This window comes from Lycium barbarum, chromosome 9 (genome assembly GCF_019175385.1).
Source record: "Lycium barbarum isolate Lr01 chromosome 9, ASM1917538v2, whole genome shotgun sequence".
In the NCBI taxonomy this organism is placed as follows: Eukaryota; Viridiplantae; Streptophyta; class Magnoliopsida; order Solanales; family Solanaceae; genus Lycium; species Lycium barbarum.
The window spans coordinates 12,842,604-12,856,598 of NC_083345.1; the positions used below are offsets into that span (position 1 = coordinate 12,842,604).

The window sequence follows — 13,995 nt, forward strand, 5'->3', positions numbered from 1 at the left end:
ATCCTCACCAATAAATTAAAAGTTCATATCGCCAACCAACTGAGCTACTAGTCCCTACAAATTCTCCTTTTTCTTATTTCCCGTGTTGCGAATTTTCTGTAACATTTTTTTTCCTACACAAATTTTCTGTAAATATCGCAATCAAAATTGAATACTACATACGAATAGGATTGCTTTCAATTTTCATGATCATTTCCATTTCTATTCTTTTCTAGCACTAACAAAATTATAAGGAGCTCTTCTTTTTAAATTTGAGAATAAAAAATAGGAATTTATATGCTGAACATAATTATCATTTTTTTTTTTTTTTGTAAGTTTTAAAAGTGTATGATAAGTTCAAATTTATTATGAAATCGAGTTTTATTGGAACTAGTTAAATCAGCTATACATAAATAATATGTTAATACAATTTTCAAATAATATAGATATTCTCAAACCAAAGTACAACAATTATAATTATTGGCTATGAATGTATGTACATTCAGAGGCGGACCCAGGATTTTGAGTTCGGGGGTGCTGGATCCAGGAATTTTGAGTTCGGGGGTGCTCTATTAACTATTTATATCTGTTTCCTTTATATTTTCTATACAGTTATACACTCCGTAACTGAATTTAATGGGTGCCGGAGCACCCAAAAACTCTACATAGGTCCGCCCCTGTGTACATTATGTTCTCTTAAAAAAAATTATCCCAAATTTGAATATATAACCAAATTAAACCTACGTGTGAGTATTATTGTTAAGCATGTCTAAAAAATAATTATGAGCCTGTTTGGATGGGCTTATGCCTATAAGTTATTTGCACCTTATAAGCTAAAAAAAAATAAGTTGGGGTAGTCTAACTTATTTTTTTTGACTTATAAGCTGTTTTCAGCCTATAAGTTGCTTTAGATAAGCTAAATCAACTGAGCCGAATTATTTTTTTGAGTTTATTTTAAGCACAAAATGACTTTAAGCTGATCAGCCAAACACTCAAAAAAGCTGAAAACAGCTTATAAGCAACTTATAAGCCAATCCAAACGGGCTCTATATCCATCTAGATTAGTGTCGGTGATAATCTTTTTTATTATTATTTTAAGTGGGGAACCTTAACATTATGATAATTTATCCTAAAAGTTGGAAAATAGTTTTAAAAAATATCCTACTCATCAGCACGTAAGGAAGTTGAACATGTGACTATGACTAGTCAACATTCAATATCCAGAAATATCATAGCGGTATTTTCGTAACTTTGCATTATAAAAATGGAGGAGCTTATCCAAAGGAGCACTGATTGCGTGGCCATGACACAGTTACTGACAAAATATTAAAATCTAGTACTACTATTTATATATTATTTGATTATACATACTTTTTCAAAGTAGTATTTCCTAGAATCAATAAAAATGTGACGTGGCAGCTAATATATGGAGCCATTTTTCTCCCTAATTGCCTAGATTACGAGAATTTTCTGGACAAGATGCTTATTCCTTAAAGGAAAAAAAAAAAAAAAGGGTGCGCGGGGGTTGGTGGTGGGGATCCTTAATCCTTCGTGGGTCGACATTATTAGTGAAGCAACACGTGTCATTGGTACAAATACCTTATTTCGGGTGGTCTATAATTTTTGTCCTTCAGTATTTTAAGTGATTAAAAATACCCTTCAGATTTTGAGTTCGAAGCGCAACAAATAAAAAATTCAGAAGATAGAATTTCATAACAAATTACGGGCGAAAGTTATGCCTTAAGAGTCCAGAGGCGAATCTAGAATTTTTAGAACAGGAGTTCACCGCTACAAAAAAAATGTATTAAGCGAAAATTAATCCCTAATCCCCTAAGTAAATAACTTAATTTTCAACCAAGTACATCATTTAGTATTTTGTAGTATGTGTTCCAGTAGGTAATATTATACTAATTTTAGAAAATATATACATAAAATACCTAATTTTATAGCCAAATCATGTGTTCACGTGCTCCAAAAATAGGGCTTAAAATCGCCCCTGCTTAAGACCTAATTTCTGTAGAAACCCAACAGAGTGAAAAAAAAATCGTAAGATAAGATTTTATAACAAATTATGCTTATTCAGGATAAAATTATGCCTTGAGGCATAATTCTGTAGAAATTAAATTATCTTACAAAACTATGCCTTAAGGCATACTTTCTATATAGAGGTTATGCTTGCATAACTTTACCCATTGTCTTGCATAATTTTATAGTATTTCGTTGAAGTTAGGCCTTAAGGCATCACTTGTGCCCGAATAGGCATAATTTGCTACAAATTTGTGCCTTGTGATTTTTTTGTTTGTGTCAATCTGTGCCTCTCTGATTTCATAAATCAGCGAATAAAAATAGTTTGACCCATAAATTTTTATTAAATGAGAGATAGGAGCAAAGATTAAAGATCAGTCCATATGAAGTACAATCCGCGCAATTTTTTGAAGTGACAGCATCAGGGGGACCCAGTAAAATTTGTGGCCCAATTATCCATCATCCTTCATTTTTTTAAGGCAGATTTCCTTTCTTTTGGGGCGGTCTTTAATTTTTGGCCCTCAAATTAGTGGTCTTTAATATTTTCCCTTCGAGTAACACTCAGAGGTTTTGGATTGAAACTCAAATTCAGTTAAAAGAAAAATCGTAAAGCATAAATTAGGATTCACAAGGCAGAAGTTAAAATTCACAAGACATAAATTGGACCACCAAGGCATAATATTTGTCCTTCGCTTAACACTCAACTTATGCCTTAAAGCACAAGCTTACCTCAAGACAAACTTTTATCCAAAATTAGACTTTAAGGCAAACCTCTGCCTTAGCCTAATTTTGGGGTTTTTTCTTTTTATCTGTAGGCAGAATTTGAAACCCAACTTATGCCTTAAGACATAAGTTGACCCTGCAAATCCCAACTTATGCCTTGTAAAAATTTTTAATTTTTGATTAAATGAAAATTCGAATCCGGAACCAAGTGACTTTTAGCGAAAAACAAAAATTAAAGATTAACCACCCTCGCGAAGGACAATCATGCAAATTGCCCATCATCCTTTGACAACGGAGGACCGTGTGTCGGGTTGTTAGAGGAGGACCGTGTGTCGGGTTGTTAGAGGAGGTCTAACAACGGAGACGTAAATGATATGGAAATGAAAAATAGAGTCAAACGTGATTTTTCATGACGGTGATCAAGTTTAACGGAGAGATAAACTTAGCTCAATGTGATTTTACCTTTGTCTTTAAACTAAATGGAGTCAAGATTATCCGTCCAATATCAGTAATCTTTTCATCCCAATTAATGTGATGTTTGAGTGAGCAAATAGTTTAAAAAGAGACAGATTTTTAAATTTTATGATATAATTAAAAAATATAAAACATTTGGGTACCTGAAAATCATTTCATAATGACCAAAAAAAAAAGAAGTTCAAGTTAAACTATGACATAAATTTTTTGGGACAGATCAAAAGAGAAAATTTTGACATAAAAATTGGGACGGAGGGAATATCATTTGCATGAAAACCAAACATAACGAGAATTGCTTTATACCAACTTTCAAAGAGCGATATAGGTGTTTTGAGATTGTTGCCGTGGTTCAACAACAACAATCAATTACTTATTACCAAACAGATGTTGCACCAACTACGTAAATCTTAATGACCAATCCGCTCTATGCAAAACCAATAGCACACGTCAAGATTTTCACTAAAGCAATTTTGGTAGAGGAAAAAATTGACTGCCCCAAGATGTTTATAAAATGTGGATCACCATTGAACCGACTAAAAGGTTTCCCAAAGGACAAAATTTTGACTTTTTCAAGTATACACACTAGCAAATCAATAAAAAGTCATAACCGACCACCCTATCCATTGAACAGCTCATTCTATGACTTTTTCCCACCATTTGCCCTGTTAAGTGGCGTATTAAGGCTGCCTTCAGATTTTCTATACCCATTAATAATACGTAAACAAAAAAGAATTTAAAAAATCTAGAACAGTAGCGCCCCCCCCCCACCTCCACCCCCACGCCCCCCCCCCCCCCCCCCCCAAATAAAAAAAAAAGAAGACTATCTAATCGTCAAATAATACAGCACAACTTTGAAATGTTTACGCGTAACCGCAGGATGCATTTTCAAGACGACGTTTTATAAATCCTAATTTGAAAAATTAAGTCTGCCTTGAAACAATAACCAACGTTATGGTCCTATGGATCCATCTGAATTTTTTAGTACCCCCGAACGAACCATATCGATCATTCTCAGAAAGTTAAACTAGCTTTTGAGAACTGAGAAAATCCTTTCAAATAATTTAGAATTACATTGCTACAGAGCGATGTTTTTCTATCAACTTCAACTGTAATGAGAACAACTTAAGTTCCTCTAGCCAACTGCCTTGCTACAACCTAAATTTGTCAAACCCGGTTATAGCCAACTGACTTGCTGAACAGTTGTCGAATATACAGAACCTGAAGCCCACTTGCTAATATAAGCAGGAGATACTCTCCGATAGTGTAAAATATAACTCGCTTCCTTGTGCTCTCATTAGCTGCTCCAGATGAACAAACACATCAGATAAGCAGTAGATGGTATGGAGATTGGCGAGTGAACTCTACAATTCAAGACTCACAACCTCGTGGGAACAACTAATATGTAAGCAGAAAGAAATTACAGGCAGACTTTACGTCCGTCGGAATAAAGAAATAATAGGCCCAAAATCATTTGTACGGCTCAGAAAAAGGCAGATACTCAGAAACCCACCATGAAAAAATCAACATTTTTGTATATATGAAGAACTTCATTTGAGTATTCAGACAAGGTGCTTAACAAATTCTAAACCTTAACTCTCATTGTTTTCCAATCATCTCATAAGAAGGGAGGATACATATGAAATATGACAAATATAATTTGGAATTAGATCAAGGACTCCTAAGCGTGCAGCAGAAAAGTTACCTTACTGCGGTAGCATTTAAAAGCTAGTAACCTGTCTAAATACCACCATTATATCTAAAAATTTCCACGGATTAACATCTTGCAATATTTCAATGAAGGCTATAAAAAGTTCAAATTGGAGTGACGTTTGATATAGCATTGGTGTCTTCAGAGAGTGATCTGGCTCACTAAGAAATCCATTGTTCTTTTTTTGATGAAGAAATCCATTGTTCTTAAGTAACCACAAGGTCCATTTTTGCAACAACATTTTCGGAATTAGCATTAATTGTTTTAAATGTAAAATAGACGGTTGCCAACTGCTGCCAGTAAATCATTTAAAGTAAATCCACTAATCCAGGTTTTACTAGCTAGCTAATTTCAACGCCATAAAAGCATTTACCGCATAAATGATATTTGGCATCGTAGGAGAGAAGAAAGGAAAACCCGTCAAGTTATATCCATTTCTAACAAGAGAACATAAACGTCTTATTGAAGGACAAGAATGGAGTCTTACTATGACGATGACGGGCATCACGTGCTCTTAGGTATTTCTGCTCTGAAGTAACTGACTCCAATGCCTCCCTTAGTTCAGCAATTTTGACATTAATGGGGTCCAAATGTTCTGCGCGAAGGTTAGTAAATGTTAAATAAAGAAAAAAAGAAGGGACGTGCACAAAACAAAATAGTCTGCAACTAATCCTAGCAACCCATAAAGATCATATCAATCTATAAACATAATACGTAATATCCCACTATCCCAGCAATACATATAAGAATATAGACAACTAACATAATGCATAACAGCCTCCGCAGCTACAGGTATATACATAAAGAACATATCAGTCTCTTCTCACGATAGAACCAAATTTATGTAAAAGAAGAAATTAACACTTCTGAAATATTAAATGATAAAAAATAATATGGCAAACCAGACTAACCATCCTTGGCAAGGTCATGCTCATTGGGAATGTGTCCAATATGTATGTAGAAAGAGACAGTTTCTGGTGTTGAATAAGGATTCTTAAAACAGAACTTGTACATCCCACTTCGCGGGGCCTTGAACTCAAATTTATCCCCAGATGTTCCCTTCATTGTGTGTACAACATTTTCTCCGGGTGATGTCACCTGCATGAGTAGCAAGACTTGATAAAGATTCACGATTTCTTTTTCACTAAGAGGTTGTAGAGAAAGTAAGCAAATGAGGACATATTAACAATGAGTTACACAGCCTTCTTCTGTACTCGATAAACTCCCATTAGTAGTCATGTCAACTGCGGACATGGCGATGAGGCGGAAGCTCTCTGTTATTGTACAATAAAAAAATTTGACATTAGGATTTTAGGATTCCCTTGACTCGTCGTCACCACCAAAAACAGACCAGAATTTCTGGTGCTGGAGCATCTCTCTTATACTTTACCCAAAGGCGCAAATGAATGAAAAGATACAAATAAATATGTAGTTCAAGAATAAAAACTTAAACCCAAACTGTAATTGCATAAAAAATTAAAAAATCATAATTAGAACAAACATTTATCGTTTACTGATACGCTCTTCCAGACCGAGCCTATGGGGATGAGGCACACAGCTTAGTGTCTTGTGCCAGCACTGAAGCACCACCTAAACGAGACGAAGCGCATAGCCTATTTTGCACCTTTCTCCAAGGCTTAAGCAAGCCTTTGACAGTACTGCTTCAGTGATAGGACTGATTGAGTGGAATGGGGGATTATATGCGAGTTTGGAAAGAGAAGAGCTAATGGTTGTTCATGCATGTTAAAAAGACTGCAAGAGAAAGAGGAGAAACGAAAAGGTCAGGTTGAAGGATGCAGCAAATGTTGTATAGCAGGATAGTTTCAGAAGTTATGCATGCCGGCCTGTGTTATTTGAAACAGAGATTTTAGGTTTCTGAATAATATTTCTCATTATGACAATGAATCTGGTCAAGCACCAGAAAAGTTGAGAGCTCCTACGAAACAGAATAAGATATCTCCTCGTCAAATGAGGTTCAGCCATTGAAGATGACAGAGGAGTACGTATTCTTCTCAAGGAAACAGCATGAACTGCTCAAACTCCCAGTAAAGCAATATGAAGTCATGCAGAGTAAAATGCCTCAATATATAGCAATCCATAATAATTGGTTCAGCAATGGTTGATCCAAAGATGATGAATGAAATGACGCATGTAAGATGAGCAATCCAATGCTTATGTCTACACCAGAAAGGACGAGAGGGTCAATTCTGTTACTTGATAGAGTCAGAAGGAAATGGCTGGGTCATTCAGAAAAAATGATATACAGATTCAAAAAGGACGATTATATACAGATTGAAAGAGCTAATCCAAGTGCTTGTCTAATTCTCTGAAGCTTAATTTTGTCTGGCCTCTGGGACCACGAGATAGCTTTGTGATGAATTTAGGACTCATAATTTGGCATATGTTCATTTGTCAGACAAAGGTGCTATCAAGCTAGTTGGAGGTATGGTGTAGCTACGAGAGGAGAAATATAGAAATCAAGGAACTTTAATGAGGGAAAACAATTTTCTCGGTAATATTTCACTAATCGTCTCAAAAGGCAAATCATTTAGTAGTGGAGTGACATTAACCTCAATAAAGCGAAATTCATATAGTGGATCATACAACCAACCTCAACAGAATTGGAATTGAGGCATAGTTGTTTGATTGATTTTTCACTAATTTATCCAAGTTAAAATGGTTGAAGGGCATTTGCTTGTACTGTGGGATGATTAGCGAGTGACAATAATGAGAGGCATAAGTGCGGCTAATTTCTAAAGAACAAGTTATAGCAGTAAGTAACCGGATATCCAGTCATTGAAGCACAACATTCAGGTCATCTCAAGGGTTTTATAACATCATGCTAGGAAGGAGGGAATAAGCTATCATACTCCCTTCAGTGGAAATCCTAATCCCTCATATATGCTTTGAGAATTTAAGAAAACTAAACAGTTGAATACTGAAACTAATTTTCGTAGAATACTATTCTCCTTCACAATGTTAACTTCACTTAAAGATAATTCAGTTTTCACCTTAATTTACATTATCTTTTAGAAGAGGAAACTTTTACAGTCTGTCTGAATTTTAACAGCAATTCAATGTTAGACAAGCACAATTCAGAAGCGACTTTATCAAGAGAAACAGTATAAACGTTTCCTATGAAGAATTATCATTATCTATCAAATATATACAAAATCTCAAAAAGCGCAATCTTAAAGAACGACGAGAAAAATAACGCACATTTAAAAACAAATCCAACTAACAGCTTGTTTGGATGGCTGTTACCTATTGTATTGTATAATGCTGTTAGTTTAAAACTTTAAGTACAATGTTTGTTTTAATTGTTACTTAAATTTCATTGTATTGTATCGTTAATCCATTTTTATGTAACGACGAAAAGTCTGATTTTTTTTTGTAACGACTGATTTAGTGTGATCGCATCGTTACCTTATCCCCCCCCCCCCCCCCTCTCATTTTACTTATTATCTAATAATCCTAATTTTTACTTTACCCTCCCTTTCTATAGTAGCTCTACCTGTACCCTACTTATAGATTTATCCTTCAAATTGCCGATGTGTTACATTATGTAATGACGGGAAACAATACAATCTATACAAAAGTTGTACTCCCTCCGTTCACTTTTATTCTAAAAATAGATTTTTACTTGTCACTTGTCACTTTTAGCATATATTTCCTTTTTCTTGTTTTACCCACAGTATATCAAATTCATTAAAAATATGTACCAATTAATATGGGTATCAAGGTAAATTAAGCATTTGATTTATATTATTTCTTAAGAGGTGTGCAAAGTCCGTAGTGGACAAATAAAAGTGAACGGAGGGAGTATTTATCAAGACAATACAATACAGCACGATACATTATGAAATAACATGTAGAGTGTAAGTGCAAAACAAGTGGATCGGATAAAGATAACATGAAATCAAATGTAAAATAGCTCAAAAGGAGCAATATTGATGGGAATAAAAAAAAAAGTCATTACAGTGAAATCGATGCCTGGATGATCAGAGCTCCAGAAAATATCATGATCAACAACAACGAAGTTTCCAGAAATAGTGTCGTTTTCATAGAGAACGTATTCGTATACGCATTCCTCATCGTTAACTGTTACCGATAACGCTGTTATGTCCTTCACATAACTCAATACCAACATCGCTACCAAAGTGAAGACCTTTGACCGCCTGATTCCGTCTCCGGTTCGAGTTCCCATCTTTCTTTGTTGAGGAATTGTCAAAATTCGTTTCGCAGATTTTGGGGCTAATTTTGTAAGAGAGAGAGAAGGGGGATTGATAATGCCGTGCGGGTGCCTAAGAGTAAATTAGTAAAAATATAGTAGCTTTTATGTGGACAAAGTAATATGGGACGGAAGGAGTATTGTATTGTAATTATTTCGATGATATAACGTTTGGATATATTTGTATCGTTTTCTGTCATTACTTAGTGTCATACATAAATAATTTGAAGCATAAACCTACAAGAAATTTGGAGTACAACTTACGGGGTAAAGCTACAGAAAAATGTAATGTAAAAGATAAAATAGCATTATTAAATAATAAGTAAAGATAATATGAGGGAAAAAGGTAACAACGCGATCACACCAAATTGATTGTTAGTGAAACGTTTCATTACATAACATGAATTTAACATTACGATACAATAAATTTAAGTAACAATTAAAAAAAAAATATTATATTTAAACTAAAAACACAATATAACAACCATCCAAACAAGCTGCAAGTTTTCTCTACCACAGGCTGATGTTGTTTTTGCCCGATCCGTTGTTTATTTACTTCCTTCCTTCCTTCCTTTTTTTCTACTTATCACTAGATGGCCTATGCCCGTACTGCGCACGGGCTCAACACTTCGGATTATAGTGTATTTATGTATATATAGTTGTGTTTAGATAGTGATAATTATATATATATATATATATATATACACACACACACACTGCGTTCAAAATACGATTAGTATAACATTGTAGTTTACGCTCCGTATTTAAAACTTTATTATATTCAAGTTTGCTACGAAAAGTTATTAATACTTTTTAAAAGAGAAGAATCGTTTAAAAGAAAACTATTTTCCTCTCTTTGAGATAAAATAATAGCAATATTTAAGCATCAGTTGATACTTTCAATTTTAATTCGATTAATTTAAAAGTGTAAAATACTTATTATTTTTTATCAAATTTTGATTTGGATAATTCTAATTCAAATTATTAAATTAATTTTATATGTTTAAAACGAAACAAAGTAGAAATTGATTTTCTATTTAAACGAAGAAATGCTATTTTTTAATTTTTGGTAAATATTCTCGGTTTAGCTCATTTTACTTGTCATGTTCTCTTTTGCATGTTTTTTTAATGAAACGTGAATTAGAATTAGAATTTGACTAATTTACCTTATTCATTATTTGATCTTCATTTGATATTAATCTCTTTTCACATCTATTAGAGTAAGAATAAAAATAAAAAATTAATCAAATTGTATCTTATTTTTTAAATATATAAATTTTAAGTATATTTATTTTAGTAAACATAACAAATAAATGACATGGCGGAATAGCAAATACAACAATTAAATATTTTGAAGAAAAGTAATAATATGGGGTCCATGTTTTTTGCTTGCAATAATTTCATTTGCTCCCACTAATGGGTTAATATGCATGTGGCAATGAATCCACTATTATTAACTTGATGGGGATATTTTGGGAATTACAAGAATATTATTTGATTTTTTAATATATGGGGTGTACTTTTTTTTTTTTTGACGTTGCCTTTTTTTTTTTCTAATATGGGATCCACTTTTTTTTTCATGAGTTTGGAGAGGGTGGGGTTCACCTTTTTTTTTTTTTAAGAGTGACTGACGACGAAATATGGGTAAACTGATACTTCTATATAGTAGAAAAATAGAAATATAATAAAGTATTTCTATCTACCTTTTAGAAGAGTTGGTAATATAAAATATAAAAATGCCATTTTTTTACCCTTAAATACAAAAGTGGGTGGGACCATAAAGAATTTTTTTGCCCTTAATTAAAAATGTAGAACCGAACACGAACGACGATCTTACCTCTATAAACCGGCTCTTCTATATAGTAGTAATAGTAAAGTAATACATATAATTTTTTTTATCAAATTTTGATTTGGATAATTCTAATTCAAATTATTATATTAATTTTACATGTTTAAAATGAAACAAAGTAGAAATTTGATTTTCTATTTAAATAAAGAACTTCTATTTTTTAATTTTTAGTAAATATTTTTTGTTTAACTCATTTTACTTGTCATGTTATTTTTTACACGGTTTTTTAAGGAAACGTTAATTAGAATTATAATTTCATTAATTTACGTTATTAATTATTTGATCTCCATTTAATATTATTTTTTCTTTTATGACATTAATCTCTTTTCACATTGATTAGAGTAAGGGAAAAATGAAAAGTAATTAAATTCTATGTTATTTTAATATATAAGTATTTTACGTATGTTGCTGTACAATAATTTCATTTGCTCCCACTAATGGGTTGATACGCATGTGGCAATGAATCCATCATTATTGATTTAATTGTTTGATTTTCTAAGCACTTTTTTTTAACATTGTTTGTTTTTTTAACATGGGATTCACTTTTTTTTAATCTTGCTTGATTTTGTTAATATGTAGTCCACTTTTTTTTCCCGTGAGTTTGGATGTGGTGGGTTCTACTTTTTTTTTCTTTTTTTTTTTAATACTGGTTGATGTTTAATATGGGTCCATGAAGAACTTCTATTTTTTAATTTTTAGTAAATATTTTTTGTTTAACTCATTTTACTTGTCATGTTATTTTTTACACGGTTTTTTAAGGAAACGTTAATTAGAATTATAATTTCATTAATTTACGTTATTAATTATTTGATCTCCATTTAATATTATTTTTTCTTTTATGACATTAATCTCTTTTCACATTGATTAGAGTAAGGGAAAAATGAAAAGTAATTAAATTCTATGTTATTTTAATATATAAGTATTTTACGTATGTTGCTGTACAATAATTTCATTTGCTCCCACTAATGGGTTGATACGCATGTGGCAATGAATCCATCATTATTGATTTAATTGTTTGATTTTCTAAGCACTTTTTTTTAACATTGTTTGTTTTTTTAACATGGGATTCACTTTTTTTTAATCTTGCTTGATTTTGTTAATATGTTGTCCACTTTTTTTTCCCGTGAGTTTGGATGTGGTGGGTTCTACTTTTTTTTTTAATACTGGTTGATGTTTAATATGGGTCCATGAAGAACTTCTATTTTTTAATTTTTAATAAATATTTTTTGTTTAACTCATTTTACTTGTCATGTTATTTTTTACACGATTTTTTAAGGAAACGTCAATTAGAATTATAATTTCACTAATTTACCTTATTAATTATTTGATCTCCATTTAATAGTATTTTTCTTTTATGACATTAATCTCTTTTCACATTTATTATAGTAAGGAAAAAATGAAAAAGTAATTAAATTCTATCTTATTTTAATATATAAGTATTTTATGTATGTTGCTGTACAATAATTTCATTTGCTCCCACTAATGAGTTGATACGTATGTGGCAATGAATCCATCATTATTGATTTAATTGTTTGATTTTCTAAGCACCTTTTTTTTAACATTGTTTGTTTTTTTAATATGGGATTCACTTTTTTTTTTTTTTAATATTGCTTGATTTTGTTATTATGAGATCCACTTTTTTTTTTCCCGTGAGTTTGGATGTGGTGGGTTTCACTTTTTTTTTTATTTTTTAATACTGGTTGATGTTTAATATGGAGCCCAATTTTTTTTTTATATATATTAGTTGTTGTTTTTTAATATATATGGGGCCCATATTTTTTTTGGGGCCCATATTTTTTTATTTAACTTGGAATGGACAATGGACGACGAAAAGGAGCCGGTTGGACGACGAAAAAGCAGCCCAACCGGCTCTTCTAAAAGTTAGAATGTTTGTCTTTCATAAGGTTAAAGTAGTAAAAATATATCTTTTATTTATGATTTATTAAGTAGCCGTTTGGCCATAAAAATTATTCACTTCTTTTCGGAAATGTTTTTCACTTTTTTTACTTTTAGGTGTTTGGCCATAAATATTCGGAATACAACTCCGGAGTTGTATTCTGGAATACTAAAAACAAGGAAAACTTGTTTTTTTTAAAAAATTCACTTTTTTCACTTTTTTACACTATATTTCACCAAAAACTACAATTTTAAAAACTATGGCCAAACACAACTCCAACTTCAAAAATTCCAAAAATAGTGAATTTGTTTTTGGTATTTATGGCCAAATGGCACCTAAGTAGCGTGTCAAAGTGAAAGTGGACAAGTAGTATAGGACAGAGGGAGTATTGTATTCAGTGGCGGAGCTAAAATTTCCGCTGAGGGGGTTCAAAATATAAAAAAGTAAACATATGAAGAAGTCTAAGGAGGTTCAACTTCTATTATATATACATAAAAAATAATTTTAACCTTGTAAAAATAGCTTTTTTTTTTCTGCCGAAGGGGTTCGGATGAACACCCTCGGCTCTATGTGGCTCTGCCATTGAGTGTATTATATTATTTTGATGAATATAACATTTAGATATATTTGAATCGTTTTCTGTCATTACTTAGTGCCACACATAAACAATTTGAAGCATAAACCTGCAAGAAATTTGGAGTACAACTCACAGGGTAAAGTTACAGAAAAATGTAAGCTAAAAGATAAAATAGCATTATTAAACAATAAGTAAAGATAATAGGAGGGGGGAAAAGGTAACACCGCGACCACACCAAATCGATTGTTGGTAGAATTTTTCGTTACATAACATGAATTTAACATTATGAATTACGATACAATAAATTTAAGTAACAATTAAAAAAATATTATATTTAAACTAAAAACACAATATAACAACCATCCAAACAAGCTGTAAGCTTCCTCTACCATAGGCCGATGTCGTTTTTGTTGGATCAGTTGTTTATTTACTTACTTCCTCCCTTTTTTCTACTTATCATGTTTGTCTTTCATAAAATACCACTTGCAAAAATATTAATTAAAAATAATTTAATTTGATTAACCTTATTTGT

The 13,995-nt window shown here is 32.0% G+C and overlaps 1 protein-coding gene across 1 annotated transcript; it reads right to left on the reverse strand.

The window, feature by feature from the left end:
- Window positions 1-4,079: 4,079 nt before the first annotated feature.
- On the reverse strand, window positions 4,080-9,217 carry LOC132609469 (transmembrane emp24 domain-containing protein p24beta3). Its single transcript, XM_060323451.1, has 4 exons — window positions 8,889-9,217; window positions 5,821-6,007; window positions 5,397-5,504; window positions 4,080-4,499 (listed from the first exon to the last, which is right to left on the reverse strand). Exons 1-4 carry the CDS (start codon window positions 9,114-9,116, stop codon window positions 4,366-4,368), a joined length of 657 nt encoding a protein of 218 aa, XP_060179434.1. The 5' UTR covers window positions 9,117-9,217; the 3' UTR covers window positions 4,080-4,365.
- Between the last annotated feature and the right edge of the window lie 4,778 nt (window positions 9,218-13,995).

Coding starts and splice junctions, on each gene's coding strand:
- LOC132609469 (XM_060323451.1), bottom strand. CDS start 9,116: ATGGGAACTCGAACCGGAGACGGAATCAGGCGGTCAAAGGTCTTCACT. Junction 5,505..5,820: donor GCATGACCTTGCCAAGGATG/GTTAGTCTGGTT, acceptor ACCTTCGCGCAG/AACATTTGGACCCCATTAAT. Junction 4,500..5,396: donor TGATGCCCGTCATCGTCATA/GTAAGACTCCAT, acceptor CATCTGGAGCAG/CTAATGAGAGCACAAGGAAG.